This window comes from Rhodnius prolixus, unplaced genomic scaffold (genome assembly GCF_049639745.1).
Source record: "Rhodnius prolixus isolate KJV_2025 unplaced genomic scaffold, Rpr scaffold_12, whole genome shotgun sequence".
Classification (NCBI taxonomy): Eukaryota; Metazoa; Arthropoda; class Insecta; order Hemiptera; family Reduviidae; genus Rhodnius; species Rhodnius prolixus.
Window position 1 is genome coordinate 2,961,919 of NW_027411635.1, and position 20,811 is coordinate 2,982,729.

Below are 20,811 nucleotides of genomic sequence, written 5' to 3' on the forward strand. Positions count from 1 at the left end.
CAACGTAATTAAAGTCTAATGGGCGCGTGTTATTAAGATTTAACCAACGCATAAAACCGTTTTTCAGTCGCAGTCTTCTATCAACGTTTTCACTTGATGTGATTTGGAGCGTCACGATTTCATTGCCATTGTTGGTTTACGCTACAATGATGTAATAGTATGGTACAATAAATTTAAAACATAAAAATTTTACTATATTGATAAAAATATCGATTTTTCGTTTTTATGTTAAGCTGACTTATGAGCACTGCCTGAAAAATTTTCTTAAAAACAATATATTAAGGCCAGAGATTAGCTAAATGGTTAGCGAATATTGGATTCTAATGCGGAGGTCTTGGGTTCGAATACAGCTGTTGGTCCTTAGATTTTTCTCTTTCAAGGAGTGAAGCTTCTTACAGCTTACTATCCGGTTATGGACAATATTTTATTTAATGAGTGAACACTATCCGGAGGCCGGTAGTGCTCTGTGTAAAGCTCCGGGCGCAAATAACCTTTAGATGTTGAAACGCCTTAAGTACAATATACATATATTAAAGAAATAGAACAAAAATAACACAGAGAACCTGTGTTTCCTGTTAGAAATCAAAATGTAAAATGCGCAAAATTCGTTATAGTTCCACTTACAAGGAGTAAGAGGAAAAAATAGATGAAGGGAACAGCAGCACGTGAAGTTGCGTTAAAGTTCAGCTATAATTGCTCGTCACATGTCATAATTGGAGACTAATAGATAATGCAGGATAGACAATGTTAGACCTAGATCCTAACCAGTTTAGCCATGGCTCGATCACTCACACTTCTGAGCACTCTTACCAACCTTTTGCTCGTTGCAGGTAACTGGCATTGTTCTTGTCTACATTGTGTACCTCGTAAGACTGTCTCTAATGCCATCATTACAATTCTAACTTGACATTTCTTCTGTCTTCTTCTACTTGTGCGTTTTTTCACGCTACAAGTTCAAAATGGTTCGTTAACACGTCGTTGCCAATATTACTAAAGTGGACTGAAAATTTACACAACTTTTTTAGACACATTCCTATTTTTAGAGAAAAGTCACCATCTATTTTTATTTATTAAGATGGAAAATTTTCCCTTAACTTTCTGATTAAAATGAGTTATTTTTATGATGAGACCTCCTCTTCCATTGGAAGCATTACCAAAACAGACTTCAGTTTTTGTAACGCTTTTAAAAATTAAATGTATCAAACCTATCAATTCTACACAAAAAATAATTTGGAAATCATTCTAATTAGTGCACCCTTGTTATGCAGCCCGTCCCTGGTCTGGTGAGAATGTATTCAAGTTGCAGATGGAATGCAGTGCACTGTCTAAAATCTTATCTACACTACCCACATCAAATGCAGCGCTTATTGTAGACGACGAGCAAGGTAGGTGCGGGCTACGTGCATCGCGTTGGTTCGCTGAATGTCACTAAAATAGATTATTTTATTTTTATTTCTAGTTGTTATCTTACATTGTCGCAAAAACATGTAAAAGGGCACGTTTTAATTTTATTGTTGGTAATATAATTTTAGTTATGAAAAGGTTGTTAGTGAATCTTGTACAGAGTGGGGAAAAAAATTAACGATGCAAGAGATCCTTGTGGTAATATTTCGTAGTTTCAAGGCTGGGACTCCGAACTCCGAACCTATGCTCGTTAATGACAGGTCTAAGAAACCTGACTTAATTATAATTCTCGCTACTTTAATACAAATTATTATGAGCCGCGAGTGGCTAGCGATAAATATATTATATTTTATTAAATGAATATAATTTTAATTAGTAATTTTTTTAGAATCAATAAGTACTTTTTATACTTATCTTGTCGTAATCCACTTTACCTTTCTTTGAGTAGCCTCGAGCCCAACTGGATCCACCTATTGGAGTTTTTTCCATCACAAAAATAGAATGGTTATTTTCTTTTTGTTCCTTCTCCAAAAATTGATTAGTTTTGAAAGATTGTCAATAATATTAGACGAGTAGATTCATCGTAAATTAGGCATCGCGAATTCGGGGGCAATTTTAACAATTTTTGCAGCGATTTTAGGTAGGCACCTACCTACTGTACTTTTTTACTACTGTGTTTTATTGCTACTGTATTTTTTACTTCCGTTTTATTAAATAATAATTGTTAAAAACTAAAACGGATACTTTTCTTTGTGTTCCTTCTCCAAAAATTGACATTTGAGTAAATTAGTAGTGAAAAGTCGGTAACGCAACATCCCAGTTTTCTGCATTTACACCCCTCTGTTCGGGGTTGGGTTTTATTAAAACCAAAAACATCCACATGGTCTTGAAGCTCAATAAATGCCCAACTTTTTCTGTAATTGGGTGACTCCTTGATTCATTAATCATTGAAAAAATACAGTTCAAAATTTTAACAAAAATCATCGAGAATGAATTTTTTAGACATTAAAGTAAAAATTTCATGGTTTCGAGGCTCTGGGTTAAGCATTTATAGAGAATTTAAAGCTCTTTCGTTTAGAATAAGCAGATTTGTTGTAGGATATAAGATAGAAAAGTTACGACCGTTTTTATGGTGAAAAACGCGAATATCGACGGAAAAGTTAAAAATGCAAATATCTTGGATACTATTGAGAATCGGGACTAAGTGAATAGAATATTTTTTGTTGCATTTGAGCTGCTGAATCACCTTCCATGAAGTTTCGATCTCTCGTCCGGGTACACCCTGAGTAGTAGAATTAAGTAGGGCGTGCATTCACACCAGATTTTTGAGTTACAGACGAACAGTGGTTGAACTTTGTAAGCGACAATCTGTTCAAATCTGGCATATTAACGGTTCTCTACAGACTTCATTCGGATTCCACAAATAACTCTTACTTACAGGCGGTAAGTTCATATTCTTAAACTTATACTGGTATTTACATGTACATATTTGCCATCATTTTCAGTGAGTTAAGTTCCATCAAAACTTAATTTTGGTTAGTTCACAGATGATATCAAACTGAGGACATCCGGATTTTTGGATACAGTCTATGTATTCAACGTGGACACAAACGCAGCTGAAACTATTTTACAACTGGTGTGTTTTTTGTTTTATTTTTATTGTTTCCTTCATGAATAATTACGTTAGAGTGCCTCACCGCCGAGTTATTCGGAGATTTTTTTGCAGATCGCGCCGTCAATCTGCAAAATTTCAGCGTTTATGCTGCAAAATTGACAGAGTTTTTAAGACAACAAAGAAGGCATGTCAAGTTTGGGTACCTATTAGTTAGTTCTTTGTATTTTTTTTTTTTTTAAGGATTAGATTTTTTAAAACAGAGAAATTTTATTTTCGGCAGGATAGTTTGTTTCGGCAGGTTTGATCGTCTAAAACTGCACCAAAAATGCAAAAAGCCATGTTGAAAAATACCCTTTGACCATTTTTTTGTTCTCTTTTCCCATAAAAGATGCAATTCCCAAATTTTCTTTTAAAAAAAGAGCATAGCTTCGTTTATAAGAGTATTTTTTGGCAACTACGCAGATCGATTAGATTTCGAGGAAAACATTGCCAAAAATGGGCTAAAACGGCATTTTCAGAAATTGTTCTTGATTTGGTTCTTCTTCTACAATAGTTATTGTTTTTTTTTACCTTTTTCGTAAACCTAACCTAACCTAAACGCGTGAACTGGTTTTCATTAATGAGGTGTCATTCGAATCGAAATTTCATGTAGATGCATTTGAAGTCCTCGAGGCTGTGCATCTTACAGGAGAAGAATTAGCCCTAGATATGGTTAGGCCCCTCTAACACTTATTAACTTTAACTCTGTAAATCTTAACCCGATTTTGACAAAACTTGGCATACAAAAGGGGTAAGGTGCTCCTACTTAACCTTAAGGTGCTATCCTGCTCTTGCAACTTATGTTGTGTTGCAAATCGTTTCAAATTATCAACGCGTGTATTAATCTTGACGAATTGATGATTTTAATCTTATTCGATCCGAAATTTATTGTAGATGCGCCTTCTAGGGGTCTCAATACTGTTCCTAAAAAGGGGTGTTTGCCACTAGATGTAAATTTGATTTATCAATCTACAAAATTACAGCATTTGTACCGTAAAATGTTCTGAGTTGTTAAGGAAAACATATTTCAATTTCCCTACATTATTCGGGCCTACATTTCATTGCTTTTGATTTAACAATATTCCTCTAAGATCTTTGTAATGTTCCACGTTAAATAAATATAAAAACATCTTTACAATTGCTGTGCTAAAAATAAAGAGAGGCGAATAAGGTGTAAGGTTAGGCTATTTGATTAGAAAAAATTTCACGGGGAAAAACCAGAAAGTTTATTGTTGATATCTTTTTAAATAATGCAGCACAAACGCTAAAATTTTACAGATCGACGATACAAGCGCAGAAATAATGAACGAGAAACATTGACAGTCAAAGAACTAAAAATTTGGTTCTTCAACTTGACGCACGTTACATGGATATCCGAATTTTTGTTTTATTTTTAAATTATATTTACAATAACTCACTGTAATCAGCATCCGAAGCCTTCTCAGTCTACTGCTGAGCTCCAGTCGTCGCTACAGACGACACTGTCCATTAGCAGACAATGAACTGCATTGGCTTCTATGAAAGAATATCTAAGAAGACTCCCTGGATTTGAGCACGGGAACACCAGCTTGTAAATTCAATGCGCTACTGTCTGAGCTAATCTCTTTCCTTTTGTGTTTTATGATTTTCATTTTAACACAAAATCTATATTGCTTATTCATTTTGGCTGGGAATTTAAATTTAAACTCATCTCCAATTTCAAAAGTATTTCAAACAAAAGTCTAGAGTTGATAGTTAATAAAAAGTTAAAAGAAATCAGGAGGAGCAGCGGTCTGAGAAAGTCTTTCCAAAGAACTTATTTGCGAAGAGTTTTGGTTCGAATCAAGCCTGCCCTTACATTTTTTTTTCCTGGAAGTAAGAGCTTACAGATCTTACTGGCCGTTGATGGACAGTGTTAAGTTGTTTGCAATGAGAGATCATTATCCGAAGGCCGGTAGAGAACTGATTCCCACTCGTCAATGACCTCAGATGTTATCTTTTGCTTTAATCAAAAACTAAATCACTTGATCGGGCCTCAAAACATTTAATTTTTCTTCTACAGCCAAGATACTGGTGTTTTGTTTTACTCCAAAATTATACTGTTTTTATCCTTGTACAGGTTATGACTGAGAATGTAGCCCGAAGGAACATCTTGCTGGTGTTCCTATGGCAGGACCTGTTTGTGTCGCGGCGCTTTCGCGATTTCCTCCAAGAAGGCATGAGAGTGTGCGTCGTTATCAACAATCGTTATGGAGTGTAAGTGAATTAAATTCCTTTTAATGCCGCCTGTTTCGAATTTGAGTTTTTTTTGCGGGCATACATCTATCTTTCGACTTATATGGGGAACTGTTTAACTTGATTTGGGTTTTACAAAATAAAAAGCTACACGCACAAATAAGTTCAGTCTTTTTGCATGAATTTATGAATATGGAGTTAGCTGAGGCAGATATTGTAATAATTTCGTGGGTGAGGAACTAATTTATGAGAACAATATATACAAGGATTAAGTCTTTTTTACAATCATTGCCACAGTGAATAATTAATGATACAAATAATGCTGATAACGATCAAGAGACCTGAACAGTAAGTTACCAGCAAAGGACTTGAAGTAAGCCTAATTGGCTACAAAATCACTCTAAATTTAACTCCAGAGTAATCAAGATTTAGCTGAGTAACAGAAGTTCTTTACTTATAAGGTATATTAAGGAACCGAACGCCTGTGTTAATTGGGAGTTATATATGCTCAGATTTTGTGAATTTGGTTAACCTAAATGAAAATCGGAAACTTGCAGAAAGTTTAATTTACATATTTCATTTTAGTGCTACTCAACATTATAATTTTGGTCCTTTTCTGTTCAGGTCTTTTTGTTAACACGGACGATAATTTTTGCTGTACAATATTGAAGCCAATTGTCAATGTAATTTATTTTCTATGCCGTCAATTTTAGGCGAGTCAGCGGTTTTTTTTGTTTTTTTTTGCAGTCCCACAATAACTTTTTTTCGACCATATGGTACTATCATTTGCAATATTATTTTTAACGTCTCTAAGAGAAGACTCTCGTCAATAATTGGATACTTGTCATTGCCTCTGCTCCGCAGTGCTTACTGTTCGAGGAATCATAGACGCCAATCCTTGTAGAGGTGTTCGTTTGGATAGAAAATCATGTCCCGATTGCTTCTGCATTCCGAGCAACATTTTCTGCCCTGGGATTTCAGGTATTACTTATGTAAAACAGGGGCCCACTGTATAATCTCTCCTGCGCGCTTCATCTTTACCCCTGCCAGGCGTTTGATCATGCTACACGGCTAAGTTTATCAAGCTATTTTAGGGCCTTGTTCAGCGAGATGATCAGACTTGTTATTTACTTCAATCCCACTGTATGAGGAACACCTGTGAAGTACGATTTGGCTTCTCTGTCAATCAAACGCTGCTCAAGCAGACAGCGAAACCTCAGGACTTCCTTCAGTACTTTAGTCAGACTAATAACATGTGACTACCAGGATTGCAGTCCGAGAGTCTAGTTCACAATGTTGGGATCATTCTGCTTTTGCAAGACTATTCGCATGTTTATCCTCCTCAATGTCAGATACGAATCTCTCCACAGGACCTGAAAACTGAGAGGCTGTTGAAAAGTTGACTGCACCTGGATTGCCCTGGACACTTAGTTGGTCTACTCATGCAGTTAATACTATGGAGCGAATTCATTTACTGTCACCAAAAAATACGTTTCAATTATCCTATTGGAGATTCATTCTGACGTAATTATTTCAATGAGTTGGAGTGTTTTAGCAAGCCATTTAGAGGTGAGGCCTCAGGGCCTAGAAAGCAGTAGTTGGGTAAGTATTTTTAGGTCATCTTGTAGAGCAGATTTCTTAACTTTGAAGGAGAAAGTTTTCAGTCTTGCCTGTACTTAATAAGTGACATTGTGGTTTGACAGATTCCAGGTACTATACAACCAGGCAAGACCAGACGGTGGAAAAGGACTTGACCTAGTCAACTGGTGGTCTCATACCACGGAGAGTATGTTCCACTCACCTCTGCTGCCTCCAGCAATCAAGACTTACCAGAACTTCAATGGTCGAATATTTAAGGTTCCAGTATTACATGTAAGTTAAGCATTCTGCAGTTTCTTTGCTGTAGATGTTCGAAGGCTTTCTTCAACCAAAGGCCCAAAGTAATTCGTCTTCATTTTTCAGATTTTCATGAATTCTTTACCGAATTGTAGAGAAATGTTTGCTCCATAACTAGTATAAATTGCAATGTTTTTGTGATAATATTTATTGAGATATGGAAGGGTAAATTTTGGAGGTTTTCAAATTCGTTCATATTTCATACTTTTTATTATTATTATTATTATAACGAAAAATTATTATGAATGAAATGGCCAGCATAAGGGTCTGTGTCGTCTAATTAATTCTAAAAAATATTAATGAAAAGTTAATACAGTAAATTTACTCAACTGATATTAATGAAATGTTTGGTACTTGATGTGCGTACCTTTTTGCATTTAATCGACCATTATACTTAACTTTTTAAACTGAAAGTTTAAAACCCTCAGTTTAAAACTTGATCTTTTAGAAACCACCCTGGAACTTCGTGATCTACAGTAACATCACTAACAAGATTTTAGTGCAAGGAGGACGTGATGACAAACTGCTTCGCTTGTTGTCCAACAAGCTGAACTTCAAGTGAGTATGATCAAGAGACTAAATTCTATTATTCTTGGGTTTTGTAATATTACAGACATTGGATATTGTTCCTACAGATACGAGTATTTCGACCCTCCAGATCGAAGTCAAGGCTCGGCCATAGTCAATGGAACCATGCAGGGTGTACTAGGTCTCATCTGGCAAAGAGTTTGGTTTATTTAAAAATAGTTATGGTTAAATATATTTTAATAAAACAAAAGGTATTTTTACAATTTTTCTATTGATCTAGGATGTAGAAATGTTCATAGGAGATTTAACTGTAACATACGAACGCAGTTTGGCTGTGGAATTTTCGTTTCTGACACTCACTGACAGCGAAGTATTTCTCACACACTCACCAGGCCGGCTGAACGAAGCACTGGCTCTGATAAGACCATTTCAGTGGCAGGTAGCTTATTATCTTAAAACACAAGGCTGTGCAGTGTTGGACAAAATTTAGTCATGACTAATTCTTAATTCTTATTAATAAATCAGTACGATTAACATTTCGTGATAATTTAACATTTAGTCATCACGAATTATATGACTATCTGTGTAAAGATTCAATGTAAATATCTGTTCCAAAGGAGTTCAAGTTCATGTTCACTTAACAAACTTTGTAAACTGTAAGATCTTAGCTTTAACACTTTTTTTAAATAATTAAAAATTACGTACATATTTTTCTCTTCAAAATTATTAATTAATTTATGAAGTTCTTCTTTAGGATTATTATATTTGTGCCCAAATCTTTTAAATTAATTTCTTTGAAGCATTCAACTACCTGTAAGTACCAATTAAATTTAATGTTGCTTGGATAGAGCTTACTCATTAAACAGATTTTAACATATTTTATATGAACCAATTTAGATTCTGTCACATGATAATTCTATTAAATTTTCTTTCTTTATAGAAGGGGTTTGAAATCCAATTATCATTTGTGTTTTCGGGTTTAGGATAATACTCCATGAAAGACAATTTTAATCCTGTTAAATGTGCTATTATATTTTCTCGTATATCTTGAGACAGACTAACCTTATTACTGTACATATTAACTACTGTATAATATTATTAATTAAAATATTTTTTATGTATTTACTATGATATTTTTATGCTTTAATTTTTGATGTCCGCTATTATTGATTATTTTTCGTGTAACCACCAACCAGCAACTCGCGTACCACAGGTTAAGAAACGCTGCTTTAGGTCATATGGCTAAATTAGGCGTCTTGCCTTCATTGATCCTAAAGATCCTAAACGCTCTACCTTCCAACAATAGACGGCTTCACTGCATTCATATTTATGAATGTGCTCTTTAAGTTGTTGCCAGTCTATGATAAAGATTAAAGTTCGGCTTTGACTGAAAGTCTCTAACTTTTGAAACTCTTGTTCTTGATCCCTTACTGAACATTTAGCTTAAAATTACATCTTTAAATAATAAGTCTTATAAAAAAGGTGCATTTGGGAGAGTTTGTGAGATAGAAAATGATTCACCCATTAATTTCATTTCGGATTTTTTGTATGTGGGCAAATTAGGTGTAGGATCTTTAGTTAGAACAGCAAGGGTACCGTGGGATACTTCCTCTTAAGGTTATTCCATTTCTTGGGACAGCTATATGCCTCAGGTCTGGACTTTTTTCCTAGACTTGGTTAGAGTTGTTGTTGTTTTTGAGGGATAGATATTGACCAGAGTGGGCTTTGTTTCACTCCAGAGATAAATAATCTTAATAATAAGGAGAAGAGAGTGATCACACCTGACTTTTCTTTCTTTTCTTTGTGCATTTATTTATTTATTTATTTTTTTGAGAATGTTGCAAATTTCATAAAAAGGTCTTGCTTGGTTTTTTAGCGTAGAGTTATTGCAGGTGTGGCCAGCCGTGGTGACCACAGTTCTGCTTGCCGGCCCGCTGTTATACGCTCTGGTATGGTCTGCTAATGGATGGACTTCAACTAGGTCAAATCTATGCGACTGCATTTGGATCACCACCACGATATTTCTAAGACAGAGTGAGTTTTAGAAATTAGAGCACTGTTTATGAAATTTAATTAATTCTGTAGTGTAATTCTGATTGAAATGCAGTAAGGATGAATTTCTTTAGTTCATTGCATTAAGATGCAGTCAGACGGATCAAGTTCAGCTCATTGCTTCCAATGTTGACAAGTTGGCAAAATCAAGTTTAAGAGATTCTAAATTTCTGTATTTATTACTAACACTGAATTCCCTCTTTCATTATTATGCAGTTCATAAAATAGCTAGATGTCTTAACTTCTTAACACTTACACAGTTTAACAGACCATTAAGTTAAACAATAGCAATTATTTTCTGTGAAAGTAAGCTGTCTGAGTGATGTATGTGTGTTAAAATAGCCAACAATTTTATCTTCAGAAAGTGCTAAAAAGTAGCCAATTTATTTGTTATCGTCATTCATATTCTGTATCAAAGGACTAAAAAAGTTTTAATTTTATCACGTATCATTAAATTTAAATTGAAAAATTATTAATTTAAATTGAAGAATTATTAATTTAAATTGAAGAATTATTAATTTAAATTGAAGAATTATTAATTTAAATTGAAGAATTATTAATTTAAATTGAAGAATTATTAATTTAAATTGAGAAATTATTAATTTAAATTGAAGAATTATTAATTTAAATTGAAGAATTTTAATATTGCATCTCATATAGGGTATCTGAACTATGTACACTTGTCTTACCGTTTGTATTTGTAAGCCTGGTTTAAAATGATTAATTCGGCTTCACTTAATAGAAAAGTAAACCTCTACTTTTTTAAAAATTCTGTACTAGAGTGGGAAGAACAATTGGTTACCCAACTCCTCTTTATTGTTTAATGAATGACGCTGTGGTGGCGAGATTCTTACAGGAGAATTCTTTCATTTATTTTTAAAGTTAAAAAAATCATTAATAAAGCCTGGTCCTGATTTGCTAAAGCCTCAAAAAAAAAAATATATATTACTTAGAAAACCTTTTGCTTCTAAATAACTAAATTTGCTGTTCGCCATTCCTGTTTGTTAGCTTTCTCTTTCTTGAAGGCTTGCTAATGAACCTGGATAGTTCATGAATGGTTATTGAGTTCAAAATACTAATCAAATCAGGAGTTGTATACTCCACCTCTTCGAGTACAATTACAAATTTTTCACACACCCCTCCTATTCTTACATTGTACAAAAAGAAACCATATCTTTAAACATTTCCTACCGTGAATATACTTTGGATGATTAAATTGTCTATTTCAGGTATACCACAGGCATACACACCGAGCAGGGTGCGCTTGTTGATGGTCACCTTATACCTGGTGTCCACCTACGTTATTGGAGATATGTACTCTGCCAATCTAACTTCAATGCTAGCCCGTCCGGCAAGAGGTAGTTATCTGTGTCAAGCTCTAGTCTATTAAGTTAAAAAATAGAATTAAATTAATTTAAATTTAAAGAGACTTTTTCAGCTTTTGGACACAAAATACGTCTGTTTAATTTTGTTTTTTCAATTTAAGAATACAAAAAAATAATTTAGTACAATTAATAATCGAAAAATTATGTTTTATTTTGATCTGAAGATGACCGGTTCACGGAATAATGTCACTACAATGTAACTAGCAAAAATAAAATTAGTTATATAGTTTTGAGACTATATAAACGTTGTTATTAGAGGATATAATCTTAAAAAGTTCCTTTGAGAATAGTCAGGAAATAACCAAAAAGACCTGTTTAAACTAGCACACCAGTCTTAAACCCACATTGTATCTTGTGCACATGTTCTAGAGAAACCTATCAGTAACCTGGAGCAGCTCTACCAAGTGATGAAGTATAGCGATTTCCAACTGCTAGTGGAGAAACACAGTGCCAGTCACGCAGTGCTCGAGGTGAGCATTAAGTGTAAGCTCAATTTCATTCATTTCACTCGGGAGTGTCCTACTGTGAATCTACTCTGGATGACTGATTTGCTTATTTCAGGTATATCACAGATTTGGTGAAGGTGAACCTGGTGTCCGCCTACACAATCGGAAATATGTACTGTGACAATCTAACTTCAATGCTAGCCCGTCCAGCAATGAAACAGACAGTTTATCTTTCATAGTTCGACCTGGCCATAATTTACCTTCAAGTGCATTAAAAAACATTTATTTATTCCTTTCGAGGCGGGTATGCCAAAGCATGGGACCAAAGCCACAAATTCGTCTCTATGCTACCTGATAGAAAATCCTAATTTTCATCCAATCCTTACATTCAATCTTCACACCGGTTATTTTTTAAACCTACCAGTCTTTTCAAATCCGTCCAGATAAGTTCATATTTTCAGATCCTCAGTCTGCACTGCACAAAGCGCGGGGCATTCCCTGAAATAATATACCACAAACTTTTCAAACTTACATTCCGACAAAGGCCCCCCTCGACTTTCAGGTTTTGTGAACCACAAGTGCATTCCTCTAATCATTGCCACTAAGTTCCTTAGATCATTTCTGCTCTATTTATTTATCTCAAAGGAGTTCTAAGACTTGGCCTTCTGTAGAATTTTCTATTCCTATGAGTAAAGTTCATGTCTATTTCTTTTATTCGGAAAATACAGTAGATCGTCTCCGAGTGGTGCTCTCTTGTAACCACATACAATATCGCCAAACGCGACCCATAAGCAAGTACGTAAATTTCAAATTTTATTGGGTTGCCAGAAGTGAAATAGCAAAATGCTACCCACTTACGCGGATAAATAATAAATAATATATATTTTTTTTTTTTATCTCCTTTCTTTAATTCTTGTAGCCCATTAACTGCCAGAAATAGGCAGCACAGGCTTCTATATAGTTTAGAAGTGCCCACCTTCAACAACTCTTCAGTTTCTTCATTATTTAAGAAACCTTAGTAAGTAGAAAATCTAGATATATGTACTAGATGTATCTATTCTGCTTTTTTCTGACCTAGTTCTAATGAACAACTTAATAGTCTTATTCTACATTCTCTTCCAATTTCTCCAGAGCTTTTAAAGCAGTCTAACTACACGAAAAAAATTCACTCACTAACCAGAAGTGCTTCAATGAACATCACACTTGCATCACCAATATCTCTGCTTGAAAAAAACAGTCGACACCCTAGCGGTAATAAAAAATAAAACAAAAAATGAGAAGTCAAAAAATAATTTTGCCTAAATCATTGGTACATTTTATTTTCTGTCCGTTCCTTGATATCTCATTATAAAATTTAATGTGTTACTTCCATTTAGAATGGAACCGGATTGTATAAGAGTATTTGGGAGAAGATGAAGTCGCAGCCAATCTACCTGATTGAATCCACAGAGGAGGGCATGCTCTTAGTTCGAGAACAGAAGAATGTTGCACTAATTGGAGGCCGAGAAACTTTTCTCTATGAAACCAGAAGATTTGGTTGGTTCTGTTATTTTTCGTAAACTGCTCGATTACTTAGAGCTGCAATCCACTCTCTATGTTCCTGTGATGGTTATGGTTGAAATTTTAAGTGTCCAAAACATCAATATGAGAGCAACGATGTTATTGTAGTTTTGCTGAGTTTACATCTGAGTTTTAGCTTTGAGTAATCAGGATATTTGCAGAAATTTAATTAGGCTTTGCCAGACAGGCTTGGATGTAATTACAGCCTAATTAAAGAATGTAATACAGCCTAATTAAAGAATGTAATTATTAATCATTGATTTTAAAAATATTAATTTTTAACTTTAATTTAATTGATTTTAATTTTTTTTTAAATTTTTGTATTTACAGTATAACTCAGAAGTTATAAAGTTATGTTACCGCCCTGTGTGGTATTTTATTTTATTTGCGCGATGTAAGAATATGGATTATTTTCATGTTTACTTTTGTATAATTTATTAAGTTTTTCGTTTTTATTTTGTTACCAAACTCTGGCAGACGGCGTTAGCAATGCCTTTTATACTTTTTAAAACGATTTAGAGTAGTATGATTTCTTAAATAAAAGTTAATTATTATTTTTATTATTATTACAGAAAGAAAGAGGAGCTGGACTTCCGTCTGCTCCTGTCATAATAGAAAGTCGAATAAAGGCCGGTAGGAGCTCGTATGAGCTATTATGAGGCACCACCCTGAAGTAATGCGTAAGTGGTACCAGGGTGGATTTTTGTGCCTGTTGGGGAGGTGGGTTTTTTAGTGGGCTAGGGTCCCACATACCGTGGGCATTTCCCCACGATGATGCATAATGCATTTTTCCCCCTCCATAAAAAAAATTATTATTATTATTATTTTTTTTTTTTGGTGCATCGACTTCTTGGTCATTAGTGCCAAATTATTATTATTATTGAATATATAAGTATATATAGGTTTCGTGACCGTAAATTGTTGAACTTAGGATTCAAGATTGACGAGGAATCGGTCAAGTAAAAAATAAATTCGTCTTCTTTTGCCAACTTTTCGACAGATATATTGTCCTCTTCAGGGCCTGGATATTACAAATACACAAATACAAACAATTCAGTAACACAGAAAATCAGTAAAAAAACAGTAATATAAAAATAAAATGAAAAAAATAAATAAATAAAATACAATAAATTCTTTATAATTATTGAAACTTACGTGGCTATGTGGGTTGGTTGAGTTACAGAAACTAAAAGCCAGAACTGGAGAAGCAGGTATATATACAGATATAGCGGGACTTACACGGGAATTTCGGTAATGACAATGGGACAGATACAATAGAGTAATTACAATGTTCAATTTGGACAATAAAATAGATATTGGGAAATTTCTTTTAATACAAAAAGCCGGAAAAACCAAACAATCCCTTATGAACCAAATAACATAAGAACCAAATGATTAGCAAATTTAAAAGAACACAGCAATAATTGTGTACAGAAGTTAGATATCTATTTATTTTTTAATGATAAAATTGTAGCAGTTGGCTAAATTCGACGTGTCTGTCCTAAAGTTTACTGTGTTGTTTTGTTTTACTATGTGGCACATTTTTAGAAAATTACGTTTTTATTGGTTCTGGAAGTCAAAATTGTTTATTTTCAATGTGGTGTCTAAGTAGCGCGGTGGAACTGTCGTCTTTTTTCGACTTACAATCATACTGATGCTGGTACAACCTTGCCTTAAGGTACTGACTTGTCTGGCCTATATAACAGTTGTTATAAAACAACTTATTCAATTCTTAAAAACGAGAATTCTCTTTTATCTAAAAACAACGTTTCGAGAATGCATGCGAGATGACACGTGTTTAACAAAGACTATAGTGTAGGAATATTGAGAACAGAAAGTTGCGAGAAAAACTCTGCATGCTTCTTTCTTGCTTTAGCAGTAAATTTATTTGGCAGTTCAGCTCATTAACATGCATTGAACGGAATGACTTCACCTTTAAAACTTTTCATGTGAGAGAAGTCAATCCTTAGCTAACCTGTACATATCATGAGCAGCACTCATCCAGCTTATCAGTGAAGCTTTAAATGCAATGGGTACAAACTGACACTGGCCAAACCACTTTCTCAAGCAAACACTTCAAACTGAGAAATTACTCAACCAATTGCTTGAACAATAGCCAAAAAATTTAGCGACATCTCCGCCTATTGTGCGGCAACGGGCCATTGAGTGTTTTTGAAGCTTGTTAATTGTGTTCTCTTTTGCAGGGGCACATCACTTCCATTTGAGTGAGAAATTGTACACAAGATATTCTGCGATTGCACTGCAGATTGGATGCCCTTTTGTGCATAATTTTAACGACATGTGAGTACTGAAACCATTCATGTATTTTCTTCATGAAAGCAATGTACTCTGCATACCTTTAGATCTTATTTGTATTTTATTAATTTTAAAAGGAATCTGAAATATCCAGCAAATGTGCCAGGATTTAGATTGAATTTTGCACTTTCCATTTGTTAGATTGATGCGGCTATTTGAAGCTGGTGTGCTGACCAAAATGACACAGGAGGAATACCGCAAGCTGGAGGATACTCGTCCTAGTAATGAGGAGAAGAAGGACGTTGGGGAAGGACGCGGTCAGGCTGAGTCCGAGGATACTCATCGCATGGCTGCCTCCATGGAGATGCTACAAGGAGCGTTCTTCTTATTGCTAGCTGGATACTTGGTTGCAGGTACTGGACACTAGCTTCTGAAAGGAAATAAAGTGGATTAGCCATTTTCCAGCGAGCATCCCTAACACATAAACATGAACACGAACACCATTGGGGTGAACGCCGATATGACGTTCTCTTGCTGCAATTATTGCAGTTAGCAGGCGTCTCTCATGAATTATTAGGTGAGAGTTGTTAACCCTAACTGCCGGCCATAGCTTTTCCTGAGAATGATCTCAGTAGTTATCAGTGTAGCATACCCTCCGTAAAACCTTCCCACATTTCTATCTTTAGAGGCCATTTTTGGAATATTTGTAAAGAGCATTAGAAAGGACGGGTATATTAGTTCAAGGAGAGGAAATCCCTTACAATCGGCTTTCTGTTCTTCGTAGAACTTCAGGAGAGAGCCAGGAGTACTGTAGGATGATTCATCGCACCTGACATCAGTTGGGTCACAAAGATCTAGAAATAGTTGTAACCCAGTATACCCGTCAATTATAATAATATTGTAGGGAAATTGGAATGTTTGGAATGTGAGTGGCCACCTTTTGAGGGTATCTGAGAAGGGCTGACCGCTAGGGGTGGCAATAAAGTTGCAGGTAGCAAGGGACATTCCTTTTTCCATTCCATTACTGTGTGTGATGTGTGTTGGGCCTTGTGTTGGCGTTAGAATCTTATGTCTTATGAGAATAAACTATACTTATGATAGATTGGTGTTTATTTCAACCCTTAGTATTTAAAGTATTAATTTGTGTTTTGTTTTCTTTAGTTTTCCTTTAACTCATTTCGTATTCTACAATATAAATAATAAATTAAAATAATATTATAATAGATGGTAATTACGCTGCAGGCATCAAGTAGTGTAACCACCAAACCGGCAAGTATGAATTCAGTTTTAAGTTAAATCTGATCCCCAGAACCAAACCTTTATGAACTAATTAATCTAAAAAATAGTTCCGAAAAAAATGATTGTTTATTGTACAAGCAGTTAGCATACAATTTAAATATAATGCGAATAGTTAGTGAAACTTTGCAGGAAAATTTTAGAAACCTATTCTATAAAGTCGCGGCTCCGTAAAACCGAGTGTCTGCAAAAATTGAATTTTAGGAATGCTTTTGATTCCTTTAATATTGCCCCACCCTAGTTAACAAAAACACTCACTCCACTGAGCTTTGTACATTTCAGATGCCTTAATTCTCCGAGTAGTCACTATAATCTAAATACAAAAACCATAAATAAATCTTTCAGGTTACATTGACTTAATTTATTTGTACAAACATACTGTTTCAGGACTGATCCTGTTTGCTGAATGGTGTTCCATTGGGAAGTTCAAGCCTGTCAAACTGAACAGCATAGAAAAGAAACCAGATCTATATAAAAAATCATGTATGTAATGGATTGTAAACAATTAAATAAGTCGTTTAACGCTGTAACATTAACATTTATTGGTAAAACATTGTTAACAGTGCTTGAAAATTTAATTTGTGGATTTCAGAAATTTCATGTATTAGAAAAGTTTTCAGAATTCTATATAAAAGCTTTTTTCCTTAACCACCTTCACTCCGACTTACATGTTCAATATCGGATTCTTGTACTCCTTGGATCCTTTGTGCTCTTAGTTGCTCAAGAGAAGCAAAGAAAAAATTCAATTATACAGGGTGTTCATTTTAAGACGGCTCAAAAGCATTTCATGCTTAAACGGTTAATCTGAGCAAAAAATGATAGAGGAAACATTTGTTGCCCGTCACCTCTAGTTTCAGAATATGTGACTTGATTTTAAATTCCTGCCCGCATACGCGGCCGACTTGCGACCAAAAGTGAGGGTTCGCAGTTGACCCCCCCCTTTTCATATAAACAGTTTTAAAGAGAATAAAAAGTTAGGAAAGAAACCGGAAACCGCAATTCGGTATCTTCAAAATTAAAGGTGCTAGTCCATTTTGAAAAACTGGTATTTATTAATCGTATTTCAATTTTTTAACTTGTTATCAAAGAGAAAGAAGAGCACGCGATAGGTCATTTTTATGTATTTTTTCATCCCCTTTCTACTAAAAATACTGCCAAGGCAGTAAAGCTAGTATTTTTCTTAATATTGGGAAATAAGTAGTTTTCCGAGTGATTTTTCTAAGAAAAATCAAATGTTAAGAGCTTTAGATGTTTTCAAGCATACACTAAATGGCTAAAAATTAATTTTACATCTGTTAGAAACAAGAAGGTTTAATAATTATTTGGTAATTTTGGGAGAGTTGCGTTTAATTACCAAAAAAATTGGAAACCTCCTGCCACATATTTAAATGATCAATATCTTTCATGTAAAGGATTAAACTTATTCCTTAATTTATCAAATAATGCACTTTACGCAGCTTGTGCAGCATGTACTGTGCCATCAAAGGTGCCTTCTCTGGCTCGGTGATCAAATAGATTTCAAGAAAAATGCTGAGAATTACAAAAGAAAAAAGGAAAGCATTTAAAGAAATTCCTCTTCTTATCTTTTTTTGTAAACTACGTAGCGCCTAACCAACTCTAACTGAAATTGATTTATTTTTTCATCCTATTGAATATCATTTAAGTACTTTTACTGCATTTTGCTGCAAATTTTCAAACGTATTACTTAGAATTAGATGTCACAGACCCTTATGCTGAACTTTTTCAACAACAAAATTTTTGTTCAGTTATGAATAGCAAAAAAATTAATTTAGATTGATTCTAAATTCCAGGTTTAAAAAAATACACTAGTAAACAAAAATATTATGTCCTAAAAAATTTCAAAAACAAAAAATACATACACCAGCTTACATTAACGAAATTATTATTATTATTATTATTATTTTCTTTGTATTTAAGGCGCGTCAACATCTGAGGTCATTGGCGCCCGAAGCTTTTTTTAGTGCATTGACAGTCTCCGGACAGTGTAGTATCGTTACAGTTTCTAGAAAGAGAGAATCTGAGGGCCAGCTGCTGGAATCGAACTCGTGATCTCCGCATTGGAATCCAGTATACGCTAACCACTCAGCTAATCCTCTTTCTAATTAAAACTGTCCGGTAGGACAGTTGTATAAGGGTTGATCATCAAAAACTGCACGAAAAAGCGTAACGTTGAAAAACACCCAACTTTGACAATTTTTTTCTCTTTTTCTATAAAAGATAAAATTCCCAAATTTTCTTTAAATTATAGGGCACACCCTCCTTTATAACTGTAATTTTTTTGCAACCACCCAGATCTAATAGGTTTCGAGAAAAAAGTTGCCGAAAATGAGCAAAAACGGCTTTTTCAAAAAATGTTCTTGTTCTTGTTCTTGTTCTTGTTCTTCTTGTTCTTGTTACCTTTTTTGTAAACAACGTAGCGCCTAAACGCGTGAACCGATTTTCATGAATGAGGTGTCATTCGATTCGGAATTTTATGTAGATGTGCCTTTTGGGGGTCTCGATCCTATACATGGAATGGGAAAGGAGTTAGCCCCCTTTATGTAAGGCCCCCTCCAAAATTATTGTTACTAATTACTCTGTAAATCTTGGCCCGATTTTGATAAAATTTGGTAGGATGATAGGGTTAGGGCTCCCCTACGTAACATTAAAGCGGCGATCAGCTCTTACACTTGTTAAGGGGAAGTATAGCAATCGTTTCAAATTATCGACACGTGAACCGATTTACATGAATGAAGTGTCATTCGAATCGAAATTTTGTACAGATTTGAAGTCTAACGCTATGTCTCATCAGGAGGGGAGTTCGCCCCACCCAAGTAAGGCCCTTTCTAAAACTATTATTACCAATATTTCTATAACGCTTAGTCCGATTTTGATAAAATTCAGCTCGAATAAGTGGTTAAAGTTCCTCAACGTTGCTGTGAAGTGCTGTCATGCTCTTGCACCTACTAAGAGGAAGTACTGCAATCGTTTAAATTATCAATGAGTGAACCGATTTAAATCAATGAATTGTCGTTCGATTAAAAAATCTTTGCCTCTTTTCCTTTTAGGGAGAAGTACTGCAATCGCAGTTTATTTTTCTTACTCCTCTTAAAAGGAAGTACTGAAATCGCAGTTTAATTTTGCTATTTACGTACAAATAACTTCCTATGTTATTCAAAACGCTTTTTCAAAACAATTGTTATTGAGGATGGTTTGGGGGACCGCAACTATAATCATTCTTTAAAAAGATCTCTCCAGAGGTAGTTACGGTTTCGACTTAACACCTTATCAGGTTATAATGATAGAATTGCTTATTCCAAATTTTAAAAAAATCTGTAAAGCAGATATGTAACTTTGCAAAATAGACAAAAAGGAAAATCTATCCAAAAGGTACAAAAATCTCCTTAACAAAAACTTACAGTTTAAAATGTTAAGTATAAGGGTTGATTAAACGCCAAAAAGTACAATCGAGAAATCAATAATTGTTGTTGAATAATCTACTTGTTATAACTGTGTGTTATTTGTGCTCTCGAATATTTCGGTAAGACGAATTCAAGACAGTAGCCTACTCTAACTTTGTCTTTTTCTACTTTAACATGCATGTACGTATGTGTGATTTATCATAATTATAACAAAAAAATATTATAAATGAAGTGGCCAGCATAAGGGTCTGTGACATCTAATAAATTCTAAAAAATAACGTATTAATGAAAATTAATGCAGTAGAATTACTTAAATATTAATGAAGTATTAATGAAATGTTGGGTACTTGCTGATTTGTGTACCTTTTGGCGTTTAATCAACCCTTATACTTAACATTTTAAACTGTAAGTTTTTGTTAAGGAGATAGATAAAGATATGCATATTTTTAGGATGAATTATTACTATTTAAGTATTTTACTAATTATTTGATTCTTAAAACTTCTTTGCAATACTCAATTAAAGAGACTACGTTAAATTATAATTTAGGAATTAATTATTACTAATTAATAATGATTACGTAACACGTTGACTGCCACGGAACTTTTCAGGATTCTGGTCTAAGAAGCTCAATTTAATTTAATCATTTTATATTACCAAAAACTTTAATTATAGTGCTACGAGATAACTCCTAGGCAAG

General features: G+C 34.3%; 1 protein-coding gene across 4 annotated transcripts; it reads left to right on the forward strand.

The window, feature by feature from the left end:
• The first annotated feature begins 72 nt into the window (after positions 1–72).
• On the forward strand, positions 73–17,325 carry Ir40a (Ionotropic receptor 40a). Of its 4 annotated transcripts, none has more exons than XM_074142774.1 (16): positions 73–162; positions 1,269–1,385; positions 2,741–2,847; positions 2,945–3,040; positions 5,157–5,293; positions 6,976–7,144; positions 7,617–7,726; positions 7,804–7,894; positions 7,977–8,135; positions 9,589–9,730; positions 10,978–11,106; positions 11,503–11,603; positions 12,956–13,115; positions 15,344–15,440; positions 15,597–15,808; positions 17,079–17,325. In XM_074142774.1, the coding sequence occupies exons 2-16, from the start codon at positions 1,307–1,309 to the stop codon at positions 17,180–17,182; spliced, it is 1,893 nt and encodes a 630-aa protein (XP_073998875.1). In that variant the 5' UTR covers positions 73–162; positions 1,269–1,306; the 3' UTR covers positions 17,183–17,325. The 4 variants fall into 4 exon arrangements, with proteins under 4 accessions (XP_073998875.1, XP_073998874.1, XP_073998876.1 ...); XM_074142773.1 differs by lacking the exon at positions 73–162 and adding an exon at positions 695–830; XM_074142775.1 differs by lacking the exons at positions 73–162; positions 1,269–1,385 and adding an exon at positions 1,473–1,517.
• Positions 17,326–20,811: the final 3,486 nt, after the last annotated feature.